Consider the following 23,465-nt stretch of genomic DNA (forward strand, 5'->3'; position numbering starts at 1 on the left):
CCGAAGACACAAGTGAAATATTCAGAGTTAACGGTAGCAACCCAGAAAAAAAGGAACTGTAACGCTAGCCCAGGTTAGCTGCCCGTAAGCAGCACCACCACTTCCCCCAAGTAGACATCGTCCCGCCCTAACGTATATAGGCAGACCACGGAACACGCCCTCACTCCACGCACACAAGATGTGGATGCACCGGGACAACGGGAACGTTCGGGAGAGGCCCACGGTGGCCGGGAAGGGCCCTGAGTCACTGTGTGGGCAGAGCAAAAGCAGACACTGCAAGCTTGAGGCAAGGAAGAAAGCCAGCCAGAAAATAAAGCCCAGGCCTCCCCACACCACAAGCCTTTCTCCCCACAGCCATGGGGGCAATAGGCATAATCCCAACCTGCTCTGCAATGAGTATAGTGGATGATAATTTGCTGAGCTTTTAAATCTGACTATGAGATTTCCATTCAACTGGTCTAGGATCAGAGTCAAAACCTGGGCTAAGCCGGCTTGGTGGTGCACACCTATAATCCTAGTACCTGGGGGGGCTGAGACAGCAAGATTCCAGGTTTGAGGCAAGCCTCAGCAAATTAGTAAAACCCTGTTTCAAAATAATAAAAAGGTCTGGGGATGTAGCTCAGAGGCAGAATGCCCCTGGTTCAAACCCCAACACTTAGCTGGGCGTGGTGACGCATGCTTGTAATCCCCGCGCTTGGGAGGTTGAGACAGGAGGATTGTACAGGTTCGAAGCCAGCCTCGGCTACTTAGTGAGGCTCTCAGCAACTTAGTGAGACCCTGTTTCCAAATAAAATAGAAAATAGGTCTGGGAGTATAGCCAGGAGGTAGAAAGCCTCTGGGTTCCACTCCCAGTACCACCAAAAAAAAAAAAAAAAAAAAACCCAACACTTAAAAAAAGAAAAATGGGGCTAAAAAAAGGCTGGGAGAGGACAGAGATCTTCCCAGTGTCCAGCTCTGGGAGCAGACATTCCCTGAAACAGCAGAAGATGAAGTGAGTCCAAGGATATTGTTTATTTGAGAAGCTTAATGTAATATTTATTTTAAAAAAACTTAGGTAGCATCACTCTAATTTTACTTAAATAACTGCAAGATAAACAAGGACATAGCTAAGAACAATTGGTTAGGAGAGGAGGCTCGGGGTGGGGTGCGCGCCAGCCCCGGGCTGCATCCCCAGCGCCGTGAGGGTGCTGACAGTTGACCGGCTGCGCAGTAAAGGCCATGGCGTCTCACCCGTCTGTTGAGGGCCGTCTTGCTCCCCAGTTTCGTCATCTCCCCGAGGCTGTTCTGGGAAACTCTCCTGTCGGCTTCCTCCTGTAGCCCTGAAAGAATGCATCGAACACTTGCACTAAAACCCCGCTATACGTGCTACTGGAGAGAGTGAAAGGCCAACCGTGTTTTTCAAGGCAAAAGGAGGGCCACCAAAAGCAACTACAGAACCGCCCTCAGCCCAAGGCCTCCGGGAGCGTGGCCTTCACCTGCAGTATCCGAGCACGAAATGTCCCCATTCGTGGTTGAAGTTACGAGAAATTTCCTTGCGCCGCTGAGTCCACGACTATTAAGGAACACAGGCAGATGGACTATGTTGCGCATGTAGTCGTGCCCGTTTATGTTTGAATCTCGAAGCACGCTATTGAGGTTCTGGTTAATGGCCTTTATGATAATATGCGGGTCACTTGCAAAAATGGCAATGAATGGGCCTTTTGAAAACAGAACTCGGACCTGTAATAGAAGAAAGGTGCAGTTGTGACATAAATCTAAATTATCCCAAACAATATCTTTCAAACTCTTTACTATACTTTGGTGATGACATTTATAAAGTAGTGTTCATTTTTCATCCATCTGGCATCTGATGGTGACAACCCTGCAAAGAAAATTGCTATTCTCCTCCTCTGAGATCCTTGCAGTCTGCACAGAGGTCAGATCAACACACGTGAGGGACATTCGTGAATTCATGTGAGGTCCTGGCCACAGTGATACTGCTGGTGTTGATAACACACTTTACACAGAGTCTAACAAAAATGGCACAAATTCTGGGGCTCCCCTCTGTCATCCTTGAATCTAGTCACCTCTGCCACGACTGGACTTAAGAGACCTTCCATTGGCTGTACTCACCCTGCCATTCCACTGAAATCGTGGCAATGCTTATCTGCCATTACGCTAAAATTACACAAACATCTTCCTGATGAAAAGTTTACTCTTGCTATACGTCTGCATAAGGAACGGTTGTTTTAGCCGGGCTTGGTGGTGTACATGTGTAATCCCAATACTTGGGAGGCTGAGACAGGAGGATCGCAGGTTCTCAGCCAGCCTCAGCAACTTAGGCCTCCACAACTTAGTGAGACCCTGTTCCAAAATAAAGAATAAAAAATAGGGCTGGGGGTGTAGCTCAGAGGTAGAATGCCCCCCCGGGTTCCATCCCCAGTACCTAAAGAAAGAAAGAAAAAAAAAAAAGAATGGTTGTGTTTTCACAAAGGAGAAAATCAGGAGAGAAACCAGCACTGCTCAGATGCAGCGCCCAGTCGACCTCTGTGTGAGGTACTTGCGAAGCCAGGCGTCCTCCCGCCACACGCGGTCACCACAGTGATGAGTTTCAAGATGGGTGGAACGCACCGTGTCCAGCATCTGAAGGACTTTGTCTTGCTCACAGGCGTCTAACCCGTCAATGATGACCACCAGCCTTGTCTGGTTCTGAGTGAAGCTGTCGATGGTTTTGGCCATCCTGGCCATCAACTCTACCTCCCACTTCAGAACCTACAGGGAGCACAGGATACAAAACACACTGAAGACAGGGGAAGGGCAAACGTGTGTGTGTGTGTGTGTGTGTGTGTGTGTGTGTGTGTGTGTGTGTAAAATTAATTATAGCAATGATACAAGAGATGGGAGGGAGGAATTAGGATTATTGTGTGTAGATACACACTACCAAAAGTGGTGTAATATTACTGAAAGCGAGCTCAGATTAGTTATAAATGTATACTGCAAACTCTACGGCAACCACTAAAAAAAACAAGTATAACTCACATGCTAAAAAAGTGAGAAAATGGAATCATGTAAAATGCTCAATTAAAATCACAAAGAGCAGAAGCCGGGCGTGGTGGAAACGCTTGTCATCCCCGCACTTGGGAGCTGGAGACAGGAGGATGGCGCAGGTTGGAAGCCAGCCGCGCTGGCTTCAGAGACCCTGTTTCCAAAAATAAAAATAGGTCTGGGAATGTAGCCCGGAGGTAGAAGGGCTTCTAGGAACCCCAGCACCACCAAAAAATAAAATAATAAAATAAATGAATAAATGAATAAATAAAATAAAATCACAAAGAGCAGAAAAAGTGGTAGGAAAAATCTAGGAGGAAGCACAACAAATAAAAAGGCAGCAAATACAGTAGACATTAGTCTCTATATAGCAATATACATCTGACGTCAATGGCTTAAAATGCACTGAAGACAGAGATTAGCTGAGCAAGATGGTGCCTGCCTATAACTCCAGTGCTTGAGAGGCTGAAATAGGAGGATCACAGGTTCAAGGCCAGCCTCAGAAACTTAGTGAGCCTTTGAGCAAACTAACAAGATCCTGCTTCAAAAAAAAATTTTTTTAAAGGGGCTAAGGGTACAGTTTGAAAGTAGAATGCCTCTGGTTTCAAGCCACCGTACCATTAAAAAAAAAAGGATAGAGATTGTTAGTGGATTAAAAAGACACAACTGTATATTATCTACAAGAAACCCACTTCAAGGATAATGACATATTTAGATTAAAAGTAAACAGATAAAAAGAGTAGGAATTCGGGCGTGGTGGCGCATGCTTGTCATCCCAGCACTCGGAGGCTGAGACAGGAGGATCGCAGTTCGCAGACAGCCTCAGCCTTTGCAACTCAGTGAGACCCTGTTTCAAAATAAAGAATAAAAGATAGGGATGGAGGTGTAGCTGAGAGGTAGAATGCCCCTGGGTTCCATCCCCAGAATAAATAAATAAATAAATAAATAAATAAATAAATAAATAAATAAATGGAGTGGGAATACCTGTATTAATTTCAGACAGTATAGATTTTGAAGCAAGAAATATTTTGGATATGTCTTATATGTGTCTTATTCTGAAGACAAACTGTTTGTTTGCAGTGCTGGGGATGGAACCCATGGGCATTCTACCTTTGAGCTACACCCCTAGCCCCATTTTGATGCTTTATTTTTGAAACAGGGTCTCACTGAGTTGCAAGGATCCTCACTAAGTATCTGAGGCTGTCCTCAAACCGCGATCCTCCTGTCTCAGCCTCCCAAATGCTGTCATTACAAGTATGCGCCATCACACCTGGCCTGAAGACACACACTTTGCCAGAGAAAACACACAGATAGCAAGTGAGCATGTGAAGAGACGTTCCACATCCTGTGCCAGCAGGGAACTGCAAGTCAGATGATGAGACGCCAGAGCACACCAGTGTGAGGGCCGAATCCCTAATGGGGGTTACAGGTCCCTCACTGATTGGCGGGAACGAAAAAGTGGTATAGATACTTTGGAAGACAATATGGTGGGTCTTCTAATTAAATCAAACATAGTCCTACCATTTGATCCAGGAATTATGCTCCTTGGTATTCACCCAAAGGAGATGAAAACTTGCATCTACACAAAAATGTGCAGAGATACTTATTGCCACTGTATTCATAACTTCTCAAACCTAAGACAATAAAAATGTCTTTCAATAGGAGAATGGATAAGCCGACTGTGGTGCACCTAGGCAACAGATATGACTCGGTGCTGAAAGGAAACCAGCGTTCATGCCATGAAAAGCACAGAGGAAACGTAAATACATATTACTAAGTGAAAACGCCCAGCGAAGAGGCTACATCCTATACGATGCCAACTACATGACATTCTGGAAAAGGTACAACCATGGAAATAGTTTAAAAAAAAATCAGTGGCGCTGGGCCTGGCGGCGCAGCTTGTAACCCCAGGACTTGGGAGGCTGAGACAGGAGGATCACAGGTTCGCCGCCAGCCTCAGCTACTTAGTGAGGCCCTCCGCAACTTATCAAAACCCTGTTTCAAAACAAAGAATAAAAAGTAAGGTTAGGGGTATAGCTCAGAGGTAGAATGCCCCAGGGTTCAATTCCCAGTACTGCAAAAGATAAATAAATAAAAATAAATGAAATAAAAAGATCAGTGGTCGCCAGGGGTTATGAAAGGACAGAGATGTATGGATGGAGGACAGAGGCTTTTATGACAGTGAAAATACTCTGTCCAGTACTGCAGTAGGAGCTGCGCGTCATCACAAGTTTATCTGTCGAAAGCCGTAAAATGTACAACACCAAGAGTGAACCCTGAGGCCAACGACAGACACTGGGGATTATGACGGGTCGCAGGTTCACCGGTTGAAGCAAATGTACCACGCTGGAGGGTGGGGGACGGAAGACGACGCTGTGCACACGGGGCGGGCAAGGGGCCGATCGCTGCATTTTCCTCCCAATTTAGCCGTAAACCTAAAACTCCTTTGAGAAAGGGGTCCTGAATTAGTAAATACACTAACTGGACGGGGCCCCTTAATGCGTAGAGATCACACCTCCGAAGGCCCCAGCGGGCCGGCGGGCGCTCACGCCCAGGGTGCGCGGTGGCAGGTGCGCGCGTACCTTCATGAACCCTTCGCTCTTCAGCTTGTGCAGCTTGGAGGCGGCACTGTGGAGGCGCTTCCTCTGCGAGTTCAGCAGCGAGTCCAGCACCTGCCACCAGGTGCGGCAGTTGAGCACGAAGGCCAAGCCCACCACAGCCGCTATGGCGATGAGGACGGCGTTGACCGTGAGGTGCTTCGGGTCCACTCTGAAGACGGCCAGGAGCGTGACTCCAGCCACGATGCAGCCGAGGATGAAAAGGAAGATGACGAAGGACGGAAGGCAGCAGGTTTTCTTCCATTTCTTCTTCCCTGTACAAAAGAAAGGGCTTTAACAATTATTCACGTACGAAGGCTCTAGAAAGTCCTCACCACTGTGGGCGCGGCCTCAGGTGACTCCGATGTTCAACTCACATTTTCATGAAAACAGACGGAACAGTCAACCCTTCCCCAACCCTCAGACACACGGAAGCGAGTCCTACCCTGAGAATCTTCCGTCTTGAAGACTCGAAAGAGCCTGGTTGCTAGGAAGCCAAACTCTCTTTCACAAGCATCTGAGAGGGTCGCGATCATTTCGGCCAGAGAAGTTTCTCCGCCTACACTGGACAGCCTATTGTAATCCGTAAACAGAAACCTGGGGACCAAACACAACAACTTAGCTACCTAGAGCAACGAGGATCTTCACAGATAGCATTTCTACGGATGGCCTTTCAAAATTTTGCTTTAAAAAATCTGAAGAGGAGCCAGGTGTGGTGGCACATGCCTGTAATCCCGGTACCTGGGAGACTGAGACAGGAGATCACAGGCTCAGAGACAGGCTTGGCAACTTAGCGATGCTCTCAGCAACCTAGCAAGATCTTGTTTCTAAATAAGAAATAAAATCGGGCAGAGAGTGTGGCTCGGAAGTAGAAGGCCCATGGGGTCAATTCCCAGCATCACCCAAAAAAAAAAAAAAAAATCTGAAAAGGGAATGATCTTATAATTAGATATTTCCCACTTTCAACATCTTATATACTTCTTTGAGGGGAAAAAGCAGTTATAAAAGTTAAATGGAGCAGAATTCTATGACCTAACTCCAAGGGCAGAGGAGAAAGGTGGTCGCAGCCCTGACAAGGAGATCAGACCTCCGGCGCCCTCACCGGGCAGTGAGGAGGCGGTGCGGGCGCGTCAGGGCATGGCCAGAGAGGCGCGCGGAGAAGCTTCGCTAGAGCCAACCAGGAGATCAGAATAGAGACAGCCACGCGGCAATGCCACTTGGAGACTCAAGGTTTTGTGCGTCTTGTTTTATTTCTAGCTTCAATAGCTAGCAGGGATTTAGAGATAGTTGTAAAATATTCTATTCTTTTCACAACTGTCCATCAAAATAACTTATTTGTATCTTGAGTCTCTGAACTGTTATTTCTGCGCCAGTTCCTTGCTCTCTTTCCGTATCTAAATTAAATTCTCATTTCATTTAGAGATAAACATTGCTTCCAAAATACAATCTGGGAGCACATTGTACTATACTGTATATTCTAACTTTAAAAAGTTATTGAATTAATTTAATGTATTTTCCGTAAAAGTCTTTCACTCGTTTATATTATATTATTTCATTCTATGTTTTCCTTTAATTCTTCTCCTTTCAAGCTTCTCACTTTTATTTTCTTATTTTTTATTTTTTGGTGGTACTAGGGATTGAAGCCAGGGGCATTCTATTTCTGAGATACACCCCCAGCCCTATTTTATTTTTTATTTTTAAACGGGTTTCCCTAAGTGGCTGAGGTTGGCCTAGAAACAACACTAAAGTCAACATTTTATACTTAATCCTGTCTGCTAATTACAGCAACCCTTCAATATTTGTGAGTAACTAGTTCCAGGACCAACTCAAGCCCTTTATATACAACAGCCCAGTAGTATTTACATGTGACCTATGTATCCATATATATGCATCTATATATATTAAATCACCTCCAGATTACTTACAATTCCTAATATAATGCAAATTCTATGTGAATTGCTATACTACACTGTTTAGAAATAATAAAAAGAAGGAAGTCTCTGAGCTTTTGTTCAGTACTAATCTTTTTGATCATTGGTTGGTTCAATCTGCAGGTGCAGAGGGGAACCCAAGAAGACAGAGGGCTGCTGACCATACTCATAAGCTTTTACTTTTATTTTTCTCCTTTGTATTCATAGGCTTGATATTCATCTGGCTTGACCTATTTTCATTTCAAATTTACATACCTTATTATAATTCTAAAATTATAATTCTAAAATTCAATGCATCTTTAAGTCTTCTGCTAACTCCTATCGAATTTCTTTAGCTTTTAATTTTCTTTCTTTTGTTTTCTTTACTTTCATCTTGAGCTCTACACCTTTCCCTTATTCTTTGGCTTATATGTTTTTCAGATGTTTCTCTGTTTTCTCACAGATTTCCAATTCAATATAATAACTCTTGACAGAGACATAAATATCTTTCCAGAGATGAAGAAAGAGAAGCCCAGGGAAGTGAGCCGGGTTTCCTCCAGACACACATTCATTTGAGGTGCTGCCAGGGCTCCAACTTGGAGTTCCTGATGCCAGGATTCCAGCCTCAATCCAATGCTCTCTTCAGAGCATGTGCCAAAGAATGGTAACAGGTGATAAAAGGGGGGAGAAAGATTGATGTGTAAATAAAATGTGGCCAATCAGAGTTAAGCACTTTTTTGTGTGATGCTGGGGATTGAACCCAGGGGCATTCTACCTTTGAGCTACACCCCCAGCCCTATTTTTAATTCTTTATTTTGAAACAGGGTTTCACCAACTTGTGGAGGGCCTCACTAAGTAGATGAGGCTGGCTGCGAACCTGTGGTCCTCCTGTCTCAGCCCCCCAAGAATTGGGATTACAAGTGTGTACCACCACACCTGGCTTAAACATGTTTTTTTTTTTTTTTAATAGAAAAAAACAATGTAGAAGAGGGAGATAACTTTGAAGTTTTCCCCAAAGGTATTTGACCAGATATTTTTTTTCATATAAAAGATTCAAAGTACCAATTTGGGGGGAATATAACGCACTATAAATTTTATTAAGTAAAAAAAAAAAAAACTTTCCTTCATCCTACGAAGGTAACTTCTGCCAAAGGGACAGACTCACCTCACAGGTAAAGCCTTTGTAGTCTGCTCTGGCAGTTCAGGTGGGTTCACAAACATCAGCTTGAAGAGGAGTTCCAGATATCCAATGTGCCTTGCCAGTCTGGTACTGAGGACCCAGGCCCAGTTCCAACTCTCTCCTTCCCTTCTTCCACCAAAGTAAATGACAACTGAAATACAGTTTTCAAAAAGTATCAAGAACAATCATTATTCAGGCAGCTTCTTTTCTTCAAATACTTAAATTAAGTAGACAGCTAAGCTTACATAATCTTTTATGGTCCTAAGTCACAGATAGTGTTTGTCTGTCTGTCTGTCTGTCTGTTTGTTTGTAGTACTAGGAATGGAACCCAGGGACATTCTACCTCCAAGCGACATTCCCAGCCCTATTTTTTATTCTTTTTTTTTTTTTTTTTTTGGTACTGGGGGTGGAAGCCAGAGGCTTTCTACCTCCGGGCTATACTCCCAGACCTATTTTTTATACTTTATTTGGAAACAGGGTCTCACTAAGTTGCCGAGAACCTCACTAAGTAGCTGAGGCTGGCTTGCGATCCTCCTGTCTCAGCCTCCCAAGTGCAGGGATTACAAGGGTGCGCCACCACATCCAGCTCACATATAGGTTTTAAGAGACAGATATCGATGTTTTAAGTAAAACAATTTGTTTTGATGTTTTTCTCTATTTTTGAAAAAGATAAAAAGCAAAGACTTACTGAAGAATATATATAACAGAGCCAGGAAGCTCAGTGATACCGCTATTCCAAGATTTGGGTCAACCGTAAAAGCAAACAATAAGCCAAGCCCTCCACAAAACAGCAGGGTAATAAATACGATAAGCCACGAAAACTGGAAAAGAGGCTCGATTTGCTGTCCAGCAAAGGTCTTCATTTCATCTGAAAGAAAAATGAATTGATTCCTGTTTTGTTTCAGAAATACAACTCTTAAATCAATTTTCAATTTCCGCATTTTTGATATAAAGTTTTATTGGGCACTTACTAAGTGCCCGGATAGAATGTTGCTACTTGACCGTCTTCACAGATGGTCTTGTTTGACAAACAAGGCTCTTGTTCCCCAGGGGCACACACTAAGGATGCACAAACCCCTTTTCACAACTCACTCCCATCTGTCGACATTTTTAATATTTCTGTGTGTTTTGTATTATACAAACAAAACATTTTTTTTTTTGGTGGTGGTACTGGGGTTCCTGGAAGCCCTTCTACCTCCGGGCTACACTCCCAGACCTATTTTCACATTTTTATTTGGAAACAGGGTCTCCTAAGCCAGCGTGCGTGGCTGGCTTCGAACCTGCGCGATCCTCCTGTCTCTGCCTCCCAAGCGCGGGGATTACAAGCGTGCGCCACCACGCCCGGCTCAAAACATTTATTTTAAAGATTAGATTTATTTTACAACAGGTTCAGAGAATCTTAGATAAATACTATATTTCATGGCACTACCTGTTGATATAAACTGCATTAGTTTTATGTACAACTAAAAAAGTGCTGCCAAATTGTGATGTAATGCTGTCTTATCCATCACTTACAAGACACAGTCTAATTTCAGAAATATTAAAATGTGGCACCACTGTGCATTTTAGTAAGCAAAATATAATAATAAAAATACACATTAGTATATAAGAATAAATTTAGTATGTCTACTTATATAAAGAATGTTATAAACTGCTACTAAAGATTATAGAAAACCAGAAAAAGAAATCTCTTTTCCATGTACAAAAATAAAAACAATACTTTATTTCTTCAAACTGCACACCACCACTGCCCGCCTCACCCTCGGCCTCCAATCACATTCCAGAATCACAGTTCTTCAGGTGTGCTGAGCACAAATTCGCCTCCACAAGCTGTTCTTTCTATAAAACTGGAAGCCATCTTCACAGGCAACACTGGAACCTGTCTTTAAGCAAAAGCTGTGTGTCTGGGATGCTCTTAATAGAGGGACCAAGTCAGGAAAACGGTCAGGTCTGTGATTCTGGAGTGCACGGTCCTATTGGCGGCAGCGAGCGCAGAGGCCAGGCTGGCCGGTGACCAGCATGGAGGGCCGGAGACCCGCTACCAAGGGCTCACCTGATTTCAGCAAACACTGGATGTGTTTTAGAAAGTTCAGAAGCTCAAATGACCATGGGAAGAGTCGGTAGGGGAGTCAAACCTTCACGTTCGTTTTAGCAAAGCATGTAACACACATACTCATCCACAGAGCTCTTCATTACGCGTACAGACTTTGCCCAGACGTGTCCCTTACCTTCTAGTTTCTTGAGTAAGAAAGATTTCCCACTTCCCCACTGTGCGTACAGCCCCACACAGATGGGCGGCTGCATGGTCGGCTCGCTGAGAATATCTGCCAGGGCGCTACTGTATAAATCGTAGCCCAGCATGTCGCCGTCTGTTTCAGTAGGAGACAAGTGCCCTGTAGAAGCACAAGAGAGCCTCGCATCAGACAATGGCCTTACCAGTAGGAAGGAACATCCATCCTCACTTACTAACTGCTTATTAGAGGGGAAAACTTAGTTTAAATGTTTAGAGCTATGAAAACATAGGTTCAGAGATTCTTCAGTGAATACCATATATCATGGAACTATTGATATAAGATACATTATTTTTATGTATAAAAGAAAAACTGCTGTCAAACTGTGACCAAATGCTTTCCTATCCATCATCTATAAGACATTCCAATTTCTGAAATATGAAAATGTGGAACAACGTGCATTTGAGAATGCATAACACCTACATAATATTAAAAAGTGTTAAGAAAACAATGGAAAATCAGAGAAAAAAAGAAATCTTCTATAGCTCCTCGTAGAAAGATGCAATAACTGAAATATACTAATTCTCCCCCAAATTAGTCTATTACTTTTAGGTAATTCCAATCAGAACCCATGAGATATTTTTAATAGAAAAGCAAGAAGAACTAATAAGAATAGCTAAGAAAGAAACTTCAAAGACTACAGAAGGGGACCTGTTATTAAAGAAAAATTCTACGGTAATGAGAAGATCCCGGAACTTGTATAGCACACTTGCATAAAAGATGTTCCCAATCAGTTGAGGAAGCCTAAGTTAGTGAATGGTGTTGGAGAGTTCAGTCATCCTTTAGTTAAAAAAGAAAATGCTATATACCTATTCGCCTCAACAAAATTCCTATTTCCAAAATGTTGAAAAGTACTTATGAAAAGTAATACCATAAAGGTTGTAGAACAAAATATACTAGGAACTTTTAAAAATCTTTATTGGAAAAGGTCTTTCTTCTCAATAAGTAAGGCCATAAATGTAAGAAAAGTCCCACGAAGCTGGACACAGTGGCACAGGCTAGTAATCCCAGCCACTTCAGAGGCCCAGGCAGGAGGATCAAAGCTTGAGGACAGCCTGGCAACACGGAAGACCCTGTGCAATGGGGCTCGGGGGCAGAGCAACACGGAATCTAATCCCCAGTACTAAATAGATAAGTAAGACAAACAAATAAGGTCAGAACTGTAAGAAGAGACTGAAGAATAAATTACAAAAATATCTAAATTTTGAATGGAAAATTCTTGAAAACATGGTCATAGGCAAAGAAGAGTATGTGAATCGTAGCACCCAGCTTCAAAACAAAGAAACAAAAAAATAGGGACAGAGAAGGCGTAGCCTTGGGTGGGCGGGCCACAGAGTAAGGACTGTGAGTGCTCTGCTGCCCAGGGACAGAGAGCCTTGAGAAGAAAACGAGCCCAGCTGGTGGATGGGGAGAGACTGGCAGAAAATGAGCTGATGAGTGGCTCGGTGGACTTAACCTAGAATGCCATCCAATGCTATAATGCAATGCAGAATAATTTCAGACCGGGAGGACTATTTTTTCCACAGTAAAATAATAACTTCTTTAACTTTTCTATTCTCCAGTTAAGTGGCAATGGCCAAAGCCGGCCTCTTATTTTTTGTTTTTAATGGAACATTCTTTATTTGAAAGGTCAGGTAGGGACAAAACTCAGAACTTACTGGCTCCAAAAATTTGAGTTAAAATGCTTTTCTGATGGCTGCAGTCAATGTTGTAGGGAGTCTCGCCAGCTTTGTTGGGCCTGTAAAGTAACCGCCCATCCTTGGGGTTTCTTAAAAGAAGCTCTGCCAGTTTCCGACTTCTTCCTCGAATAGCAATATGCAGGGGAGTGTCTCCTTTCTGTAAAATAATAACGAGCGGGCGCCTGAATGCTCACACGTTCATACGCAGTATAAGTGGAGTCACAATTTTCATGCTTCTGTAAAATAACAAAGTCTGAACTTTTCATATTTTTCTTGTAGCGTACATACATAACAGAAATTTTATCTCCAGCTTCCCCACAGCCTCTTTAATTCCTTTCTGGCTTTCAGTACCGATTTCTCCCCGGCCACATAGAATAAAGGTCATCCTTCTCCCACCTCGGCACACTCAAGGAGGAGGCGCGGGCTTCCCCCAGTACTCCTCCCCGGCCAGGATGCAGCTCTTCAGTATCCTCCGTCCTCCAAAGACGTCAACCGCCTTCCTCAGCTAATGCACAGTCTATTCCTCAGCCTGCCATGGGCTTTCAGGCCAAGCCCCTCTGACAGGAGTGTCTCGCGGCTCCTCTGGCCACTGTCAACACCTGCCGTGACAGCGGCCCTGACCCCATCACTGCACATCCTCCACCAAGCCCAGGATGCCGCAGCCTTCCCGTCTCCGCCCCTAGTCTCCTCTGCTCTCCTTACCTCTCTCTTTCCCTAGCATCAGCCTACCTTCCTCCCTTATTAGGATCTCCAATCATGTTGGTGTTCCTGTCCAACACCCAGAAACTTATGTGAAAAAAAGACCTCTTCAGTCTGCAAAGAGCTCTCCTGTTTATTTCTTCTTGCTGAGAACTACCTCCCCAAAACCTAGTGAATTAAATTCCCTGTTCTCGAGCCAGGTGTGGTAGTGCACACTTGTAATCCCAGTACTTGGGAGGCTGAGACAGGAAGATTGCAGGCTTGTGGCCAGCCTCAGCTACTTAGTGAGGCCTTCCACAACTTAGAGAGACCCTGTTCCAAAATAAAGAATGAAAAATAAGGCTGAGGGTAAGGCTCAGAGGTAGAATGCCCTAGGTTCAATCCCCAGTACCCAAACAAAAAATCCCCAGTTCCCATCCCTCTCTCCCCTCCCCGTCCCACGAAGAATGGTCCTCAGCGCCCTTCCTGAGGCTCTCTGTGGCACAACCTTACCCTGATTTTCCCTTCGTTCTCAGGTCTGCTCCTACGGGCTCTCCTGCGATGTTTTAAATGCGGCTCAACAACAACCCGCTGAGCTCACTAATGTCCAGCACTTTCTGCGCTGGGTTCTTTGGAGAACATACAGTTCAAGACAGGGCGGGTCTGGCCTTAAGTAGCCGAGGTTGTAAAAGGAAGAGACTGGATAAAGAAGCACGATCAACCCAACTCTAACACAGCCCCTCCCGTCGACGCGGTGAGTGTGGCCTCAGCTCCATCTTGCTTTACACGGATCCTCCCCACTCCATGCAGCTTTCCCGCCCCAGAAACCCAGTGCCATAGCTACACCCCCAGCCTGCATTTCTTGCCCCAGTTCTAGTCCCATGCTTCTCAATGCCAGCTGGCCACAGCCTCCGAAAGGTCACGTCAGTCCTCAGACTAACCCGGCTTCACCATCGCCACGTCCCCGCTCGACCCCGCCTCGCCAGCCCAGACCCGTGGGAAGGTACAAGAGCAGCAGCATTTCCACCCGTTTCTGAAAAGGCAAGACACTAACGCCCCAACACACTCAGTCCGTTCAGAACAAGAACAAGCTGCAGCCAGGAATCAATACACAGAGCATTGAAGATTCTGTACTAATAGTGAAAAACATAAAACTTCTCAAAAGGTTATAGTAAGGACACACAAGAGAACAAATATTCCACCTCCTGGGAGCGAACGTTAATGCCAATCTGCTTTGAGAGTCTGTCTTCTCCAGCCCCGCCGGAGTCTTTCCCCTTGTTTATCTGCAACAAGCTCTATCCCTGATGATGTCCTCCCCGTGTAGTGGTCAAGGCAGACCCCCACCGGTGGTAAGAGCCATAAGAGGACATCCGCAGCGGTGTCTGCGGTATCACACTGAGCCTGCCCACTTCTCAGCACACTGCTAGACGGGCATCTGAGCCCCACAGAGATCCCAGCAAGCACTGTCCCTCTGTATACCGTGAAATCCGACCCCGTCGGTGCGAGTGTTCTTCTTTCTGCACAGAGTTTTACCTTGTCTATAGCTGACACCTTCGCTCCTTTATCCAGCAGCAGCTCCACGACTTCGATATTTCTCATCTTGGTGGCCTTGATCAGTGGTGTTTCACCATCCTGTGGCGTAAAGAAAAAGGTTTACCAGGTTAATAACCTTACTCCTAGGTGTTTGATGCCATACAAATAAACATCTCAAGAAATATCTAACTCTGATTAGCGGTCTATATTTAAAATGTTATCAAAAATATAGTTTAAAAACCAGCAGGCCAAGTGCTTTGCCTTCCACAGCCACTTGTTTGTATCCAGTGACTTCGTGTCACTCGGCCAGGCACAGGAAGAACACCGCCTGCTCCTCAGCCACATCTGCTGCAGAGGTGCCCAGCCAATGCCGCGGCTCCAGGACTGAGCTCCGGGCAGGTTTCTTCCCCTTCTCATTCTCCCCCCGCCACCAACCCTTCCAAACCAGCCAGCACCTAGAGTTTTCAGAAACATAGATGAACCTATGGACCTCTTTATAACAGGAAAAACACATTCAATATAAGAAGTTTGCCTTTGGAAAACCTCAGAAGAGTTCATGATAGCCCTCAAAACCAAACGAAGCAAAATAAGAGATAAGAATTCATCACTAAATCAGGAAAGACAAAAACCTGGTCAGAAGCCACACATAGTCGCAGAGGCCAAAATAGGTTTGCAGAACAGAAAGAAAAACAGTGGTCAAAGAGCCGCAACAAACCAGCAGATGTCCCAGAAAATTTTCCGTCCTGGGGAACTGGAGAGACGATTACTGATTTAGAAATAGGCTGATCCAGGTCCCAAGCAGGTAAAAGAGAATGGTGTCACAGATGGCTCCATAACTTTGGTGTTTTCATTAAGAATCCTTGCCATTTCAATCCAGAAGTCCATGGTTTGTTTGGGATTTCTCCATGGAAAAATATTACACATACAGCTAAAGACAAAGTCTTTATTTAATTTTGTAATCTTCACACAATTTGAGTAAAAAAGGGTAAAATGGTTGGTTTGAGGAACCAACAACCACTCACAATACTGTTTATTTTTATTTTTTATCTTTTTGGTACTACTGGGGACTGAACCCAGGGACGCTCTACCTCCAAGCTAAGCACCCAGTCCTATTTTTTTTATTCTTTGTTTCGAAACAGAGTCTCACTGAGTTTCAAAGGGCCTCACTAAGTAACTGAGGCTGGCCGCGAACCCGAGATCTCCTGTCTCTTGTGATCCTCCTGTCTCAGCCTTCCAAGTATTGGAATTACGAGCATGCACCACCACACCTGGCTTCACATGCATTCCATATAGGAACGTGATCAGCCCACCATTTATGAATACTTGACAGTGTACTTTCCAAAAAGTATTTGAGCAACAAATTACACACTGCAATGTGCTAGGAATATAGAACTCCTAAAAGGAAACAAAATTACTCTTCAACTGAAAACAAAGCATTACCAGTAAAATCCATATAACCTTAAAATCAAACATATGATTGAAAAGAATAAGCAGTCCCGGTACTGGGTGTGAGGCACGGCGAGAACAGGACGGCCACCGTACCCTTGTGCAGATCTCAGTGTCGGGGTTGCACTGTAAGATGTCCCTCACCATGGTCGCGTTCCCCTTTTCAACAGCCCAGTACAGAGCAGTTTTATTGTCCTGTGTAAATAAGAAAAACAATAATCACTTCATGTAAGATACACATTAAGACCCGCGACTTGTAAACAGATACATCACCAATATCTCTGCCGGAAGCTATTCCAATAGATGCCATGGTGGGAAAGAATATTTGTTTTTGAGAAACTGCTTTTGAAAGAAGCTCACCGTGACATGACGCACCAAATAGCAACCCTCTATCGACATAGTTAATAAAGTCAATTACACTTTTGTAATGAATGAGATTTCAACATATACTGGGTTAGAAATCAATACCTAAGCTCTGTGACCTTGGATACACCACTGAAATACTCTATAATATGAAATAATGTACCTTCCCGTTTTCTCAAAAGATAATGTGTAAGAATATACTTTGCAAACATGAGGTATTACCATTTTTAGCTTTCTTAATTTCTATCCACTCTGCATCCAATACTGTCTTAATTGGATAGGTCCCTTAACATCCTAGCTAGCTCAGAAACCAAATATTGATCCCCATAGATCTGGAGAGTACAGCTGGAGAACAAAAGTTGATTTAAACACAGGGAAACAGGGTTGACAGAAACAAAACAATCAGGGAAAATTCTAAGAAAGATGATCTAGAAGCCATCTTGAGTGAAAACATGACTGTAACCCAAAAGATAATGATTTCTTTACAGCTGTCATGTTGTTTTCTATTCCAGAATTTCTCAGATGGAGGTTCTATTCTGAAAAACATATACTAAGCCAGGAATGGTGGCACACTTTTGTAATCCCAGTACTTGGGAGGCTGAGACAGGAGGATCGCATGTTTAAAGTCAGCCTCGGGAAGTAGTGAGGCTCTCATCAACCTAGTGAGACCCTGTTTCAAAATAAAAAGAAATAGGGCTGGAAGTGTAGCTCAGAGACAGATGGCCCTGGGTTCAGTTCCCAGTGCCACACACACACACACACACACACACACACACACACACACACACAACACACACACACGCACTTACTCACTCACTCACTGCCCAGCGTTCTCAGTGTGGCCCACAGCTCTCTGACCTTTCCACTTCCATTTCTACCTCCTCCACCCCAGCATCTCAACCACCGGGACCGGCTCAGGCAGGAGCACGGTTCTTCGCTTCCTTGTCTTCTTGAGTCTTCTCATGCTATCACCGCTGCCTCTGCCTAAACACCCAGCCTTCCCTTCATCTACCTCTCAAAACCGAACTCATCTTGACACTTGGCTCCAGTCCTATGTCCTCTGGGAAGCCTTCCTAATATCGTCTCCCCCACATCAAGACTCGTAGCTGGACCTTTCACAATCCATCACGTATCATTCTATGACTTGACTTTTTATGTTAATGTAGAGGCATAAAAATAGACATAAAGCAAATGAACTAAAATCTTCCAAAATAAAATATGTGTTTCTTTTGTTTTTGTGGTACTGGGGATGGAACCCAGGGGCATCGTACCTCTGAGCTACTACACCCCTCGCCCTATTTTTAGTCCTTTTTACATTTGAAACAGGGTCTCACTGGGTTGTGAAGGGCCTCACTAAGCAGCTGAGGCTGTCCACGAAGCACGATCCTCTAGTCTCCACCTCCTGAATGTGAGATTACAAGTGTGTGCCACCGCAGCCGGCCTTAAAATATGTGTTTCTTAAGGACAAAGGCCCCATGTTAACTTTCCTATAGCATGAGACATAAGTTTACTTTGATTAAAAAACAGCTTTGGACACCAGGCGTGGTGGCGCACGCTTGTCATCCCTGAGCTTGGGAGGCTGAGATAGGAGGATCACATTGGTTTGAAGCCAGCCTCAGCTACTTAGTGAGGCTCTCAGCAACTTAGTGAGACCCTGTTTCCAAATAAAATATAAAAAAAAAGTCTGGGAGTATAGCCCAGAGGTAGAAAGCCCCTGGGTTCCACCCCCAGTACCACCAAAAAAAAAAAAAAAAAAAAAAAAAAACAGCTTTGGATACAAGATATTTAGGGCTAAATATAAAAAAAATAGAGAGAAAGTTACTGTACAAAATGGGCTACCAAACAACTTTTCACTCTAAAGGTCTTGAAATATTAAATTCACAACTTTGGGCAAGGGTTCTGGCGTATCGAGAATCTTCCATGCGTGTGTATGTGTGTGTGCAGTGTGGAGATGGAACCCAAGACCGTGTGCATGCTAGGCACCCACCCAGCCACTGCACTAAAGCCCCGGCAGCTAGCTACAATTAATCACCTTTAATGTTCTGTAGGCTGTGACTGCCTAAAGCCAGGACCATAGGCACTGTAAGAGGCCCTAAGAGAGGCCAGCAGAATGGGAAAGAGGAGAAATAAAACGAGAACAGCACATGGATAAATAAAACATAACAGGGTAAAAACACTAAATAAATAAGGACCACACACGCACATGCTACCATCTGTCTATGAACCACAAACAAATGGGCTCAATGTATTCATGTGAGTAAGGAAGGTATATTCTAAAAGAATGAGCTTCCTTTTAGTTTACTTCTACTTGGATATCACTTGACATTAACATAAAAACTTCATCATAAAGGCAGTGAGATATGATAATAATAATATATATTCATTACATATCAGGGCTTATAGTTTATCTCAATAGACAAGTTGGAAGAATATTACAATCAGCCAACATATACCACTAATCATACTCCCAGACAACAACTGCACTATAACCATACATACCTGCCCTCGAATATCAATGTCAGCATATTTTTGGAGAAGTGCTCGAACAATTTCAACATGCCCGCCTCTGACAGCACCAATCAATACAGTGTCCCCACTCTAAGAAGACAAAACAAGGCAGGTCGATGATGAGAAGATATAAGCGCTGCTTTGAAATTAAGATTTACCTGAAATTTTCTTACAAGGAGTATTTACCTCTAAGTAAGAAAAAAATTTAACTAATAATATCTGATATTAACAGTCCTCAGAGTAAGGGAGAGTCTTCAAAATGAGAATTCATGAAATAACATGACAAAAATTGAGAAACACAAAGTACCCAGAACAAAAATCTATTCTCTTTGAAAGAAGTTTATAGGTATAAATTAAAGACACTGTGATTGTCAATGAGTCAAATGAATATTTGGAAATTACATAATAAAAAGTCCACCAGAGAATGAAATCAGACTATTACAGTGATACATGCATATCCATGTTCACGGCAGTACAATTCACAAAACCTAAATTATGGGACCAACCTGGGTGTCTATCAACAGATGAACCGATCACAAAATTATGGGATATGCACAATGGAATTCTACTCAGCAATCAAGAAGAACAAAATGACGGACCTGGAGAACACTGCGTTAAGTGAGACGAGCCAGGCTCAGAGAGTGAGAGGGCCGTGTTCTCTCGTATGCGGAAGCCGGGAGTGATCGGGATACAGGAGGGACTCCAGATAATGGAGAAGCCCCACTGGAGAGAGGGAGCAGGGGGGAAAATACTGAAGGAAAGACTTCCACGGATACTAGGTGCATATGTGAGAATGTCAGTCCGTCTCGGTGTTATGTATGGAACATCGATCGATACTAGGCACTGAAAAAAACATCTCAGTAAATCCTTAAGATTAAAAATGTACAGGCCACAATTTTTAATCCAATGCAGCATAAATGGAATTAAAGACAAAATTGTGCTTAAAAGAATGTTCAAACCCTTTGGAGCCAGGAGCCAGGCCTGGTGGCACACACCTGTAATCCCAGTACTTGGATGTCGTCCAACAAAGGACTACGTGTGAGGTTTACTGTTTTCAAGATAACTGAGGCTAGAATAAAGAATAAATTCAAGGAAACCAGAGAACGCAGTCACAATGTGTGACACTGGGAGATGTTGGCTTGGGCTGGGGAGGTGGTAATGGAGATAAAAAGAGTGGACCGATATGTGGGCGTGGTGGCGCACGCTTGTAATCCCCCACACTTGGGAGGCGGAGACAGGAGGATTACGCAGGTTCGAAGCCAGCCGCGCTGGCGTAAGAGACCCTGTTTCCAATTAAAATATATATTAAAAAATAGGTCTGGGAGTGTAGCCCGGAGGTAGAAGGGTTTCCTGGAACCCTAGTACCACCAAAAAAAAAAAAAAAAAAAAAAGAGTGAACAGATAAAGGACAAGTCTTGAAGTATAATGAAGAGAACTGGACGGGTAGGTGAGGAAAAGACAGAGATCCAGGCAAATGTCCAGGGACTGGGGCTTTAACAGCAGGGTGGACTGTGGCATCCTTTGCTGAGATGAGGAAGAAAAATGGCTTGGGGGAAGACACTCCCTTAGTTTAAAAAGCCCATCGGACAGACATTCAAGTACAAAGTTCACAAGTAGCTTTGTATACAGATGTGAGCTCAGAGAGGCCAGGCAACAAAAGAATTTTGAAAGCCTTAAGCGTAAAGGAGCCACTTTAAGTCCTGGAACTATGTAACAACTGTTGAAAACACCTGTGGTAAGATCAAAGACAGTTACAGACTAAGCGTACATGTGATGTTTTTGGTAACAAAATTATTTGACAAAAATAAGAATGGATGTTGTTCAAAAAGACTGACTTGAACGTACTGGTTTCAGAGGTAGAAAATGAAGCATCACGGAAGCAGCCAACTCATGCAGAAGAATCCCGGGAGGGGTGAGCAGCAGCTCAGGCAACTCCCAGCCACACCACCACTGCAGCCAGACCTCAGGAAGTCACCTACCCGGTCAGGTATGTTCACGTACGTCCCAGCATCGAGCAGGTCCTGCACAATCTCCGTGTGGCCCTCCTTTGACGCTATCATCAGAGCTGTGTTTCCATCTTTATCTGTTAGATTGACATTTGGATTCCTCTTCAAGATTTCTTTTACTGAATGTGTGTAGCCTCCCTTCACTGCCACAATAAGTGCAGTCATTGAATTCTAAAAAACATATGCCCGAGAAATTAGCTTGTGATTCATACCATCATCAAAACACTGATGTTTACAAATATGTGGCCTCTTATTATTTCTTTTTTTTTTTTTTTTGGTGGTACTGGGGTTCCTGGAAGCCCTTCTGCCTCTGGGCTACACTCCCAGACCTATTTTTACATTTTTATTTGGAAACAGGGTCTCCTAAGCCAGCGCGCGCGGCTGGCTTCGAACCTGTGCGATCCTCCTGTCTCTGCCTCCCAAGCGCGGGGATTACAAGCGTGCGCCACTACGCCCGGCTCTCTTATTATTTCTGATAATAAAATGCCAATATAAATAACCAGACACATACTGAAAGTAGCCAGGAGGTATATTTTCAGTTTTTTCAGATATATTCTCTTGAGTCAATAGGATTATTAAAAGGTTCAACTCTTTTACATAATAATCTGGAACTGAACTCATTTACAATGAACAAACCTCACTAATGTAAGAAGTACAAAATAGTTGACAGAATAACTTAAAATCAAACACATAAATTAAGTAATTCAAAGTAAGGTGAATTAAACTTCAAACTAAAAATTTTTTATAATAAAGCCTATAGGAAAAACTGAAGTAGAACAATACATTAATAGCTATAGGATAATTCAAGAAATATGTGATATATGCTTCTGAAATCACATTTTCAAAAACAAATAAATAAGAATTACTGCCGGGCGTGGTGGCGCACGCTTGTAATCCCCACACTTGGGAGGCGGAGACAGGAGGATCACACTGGTTCAGAGCCAGCCTCGCTGGCTTAAGAGACCCTGTTTCCAAACAAAAAATATAAAAAAAAATAGGTCTGGGAGTGTAGCCTGGAGGTAGAAGGGCTTCCAGGAACCCCAGTACCAAAAAAAAAAAAAAAAAAGAATTACTTATTTTGAGTAGTTCTGTTAAAAACTGCACATCAATTAAGCCACATTCCCTCTCATATTAAAACCCCCTAGCTTTCTGGAATTCCTTAGCAGTCAGTCACCTCCGAGACAAGCCACTCGCCCACTGGTCCTGTCCAGGAAGGACTCAAGGGGAAGACGTGCCACGCGGCTGCCTAGGAATGCTGCCCCTCCAGAGAGAAAATACGGCGTGCTCCTGGCGGGCAGCGGTTGGTGCGGCCAGTATGGAAAGCAGAGGGAAGGCTAAGCTGCTCCAGGGAATCAGTGTGAGGTGAACAGCTCCCTCCTGCTCCACGCGGCCATGCACGTGGCAGTGTCTCTTCTGAGAAGCCTCCTATGACGCAGCTCACATGCTATCGTTGTGCAGATGGCGATCTGCACTTTGACTGTTTCTTACACGTAAATGCTGGTTCTGTGTATTCTTATAAACTCAAGAAAAAGCAATTAAGAGGTTTCTCTGGTTTCTCCAACACTTTTGGTCAAGGCTGGGTAAGAAGCCGGTGCTCAAGAAGGACCTGATCAACTGCCAGTAAGATATACTTAACCGATTTTTAAGCATCTAGGTTTTTAACAATTTACTGTTTTGGTTTTTTTGTTTGTTTGTCTGTTTTGTTTTGTTTTGTTTTTGGGGTACTGGGGATTGAACCCAAGGGCATTCTACCTCTAAGCTGCACCTCCAGCTCTATTTTTTTTTTTTTTTTTTTTTTTTTTGCAGTCCTGGGGATGGAACTCAGAGCCATTTATCTCAAAGCTACATGCCCAACCCTGCTTTTTATTCTTTATTTCGAAACAGGGTCTCTCTAAGTTGCAGTGGGCCTTACTAGCTGAGGTTGGCCACGAACCTATAATCCTCCTGTCTCGGGCTCTCAAGCCTTTTGTTTGAAACAGGGTCTCATTAGATTGATGAGAGTCTCACTATTCGCTGAGGCTATCCTCAAACCTGTGATCCTCAAGTAGTAGGATTAAAGGTGTGTTTTGCCACCACACTCACTGACCTCTTAAATCTCTTTACTGGAGAGGGAAAATAGATACAGCTAAAAATACTCTAAGAGCCTGGTGTGGTGGTGCACGCTTGTAATCCCAGGAGTTGGGAGGCTGAAATAGGAGGATCAAAGGTTCCAGGCAAGCCTAAGCTATCTGGTAAGGGCCTCTGCAATTC

At 43.8% G+C, this 23,465-nt stretch overlaps 1 protein-coding gene across 14 annotated transcripts in view; it reads right to left on the reverse strand.

Annotated features, from left to right (window-relative positions):
- Positions 1-23,465, reverse strand: part of KIDINS220 (kinase D interacting substrate 220) — a gene marked incomplete at both ends in the record, with an annotated part of 94,316 nt that overhangs the window by 53,890 nt on the left and 16,961 nt on the right. For all 14 annotated transcript variants that reach the window (XM_080712001.1, XM_080711999.1, XM_080712000.1 and 11 more), the window contains 13 exons: positions 1,231-1,319; positions 1,476-1,719; positions 2,611-2,751; positions 5,607-5,896; positions 6,067-6,218; positions 8,697-8,862; positions 9,400-9,579; positions 10,940-11,104; positions 12,661-12,838; positions 14,893-14,991; positions 16,435-16,533; positions 19,201-19,299; positions 21,189-21,386. In XM_080712001.1, coding sequence (XP_080568127.1) covers positions 1,231-1,319; positions 1,476-1,719; positions 2,611-2,751; positions 5,607-5,896; positions 6,067-6,218; positions 8,697-8,862; positions 9,400-9,579; positions 10,940-11,104; positions 12,661-12,838; positions 14,893-14,991; positions 16,435-16,533; positions 19,201-19,299; positions 21,189-21,386 — 2,100 coding nt within the window. The remainder of the gene's footprint in view (positions 1-1,230; positions 1,320-1,475; positions 1,720-2,610; positions 2,752-5,606; positions 5,897-6,066; positions 6,219-8,696; positions 8,863-9,399; positions 9,580-10,939; positions 11,105-12,660; positions 12,839-14,892; positions 14,992-16,434; positions 16,534-19,200; positions 19,300-21,188; positions 21,387-23,465) is intronic.

Source organism: Muscardinus avellanarius (genome assembly GCF_963383645.1).
Source record: "Muscardinus avellanarius genome assembly, chromosome: 15".
Lineage (NCBI taxonomy): Eukaryota > Metazoa > Chordata > Mammalia > Rodentia > Gliridae > Muscardinus > Muscardinus avellanarius.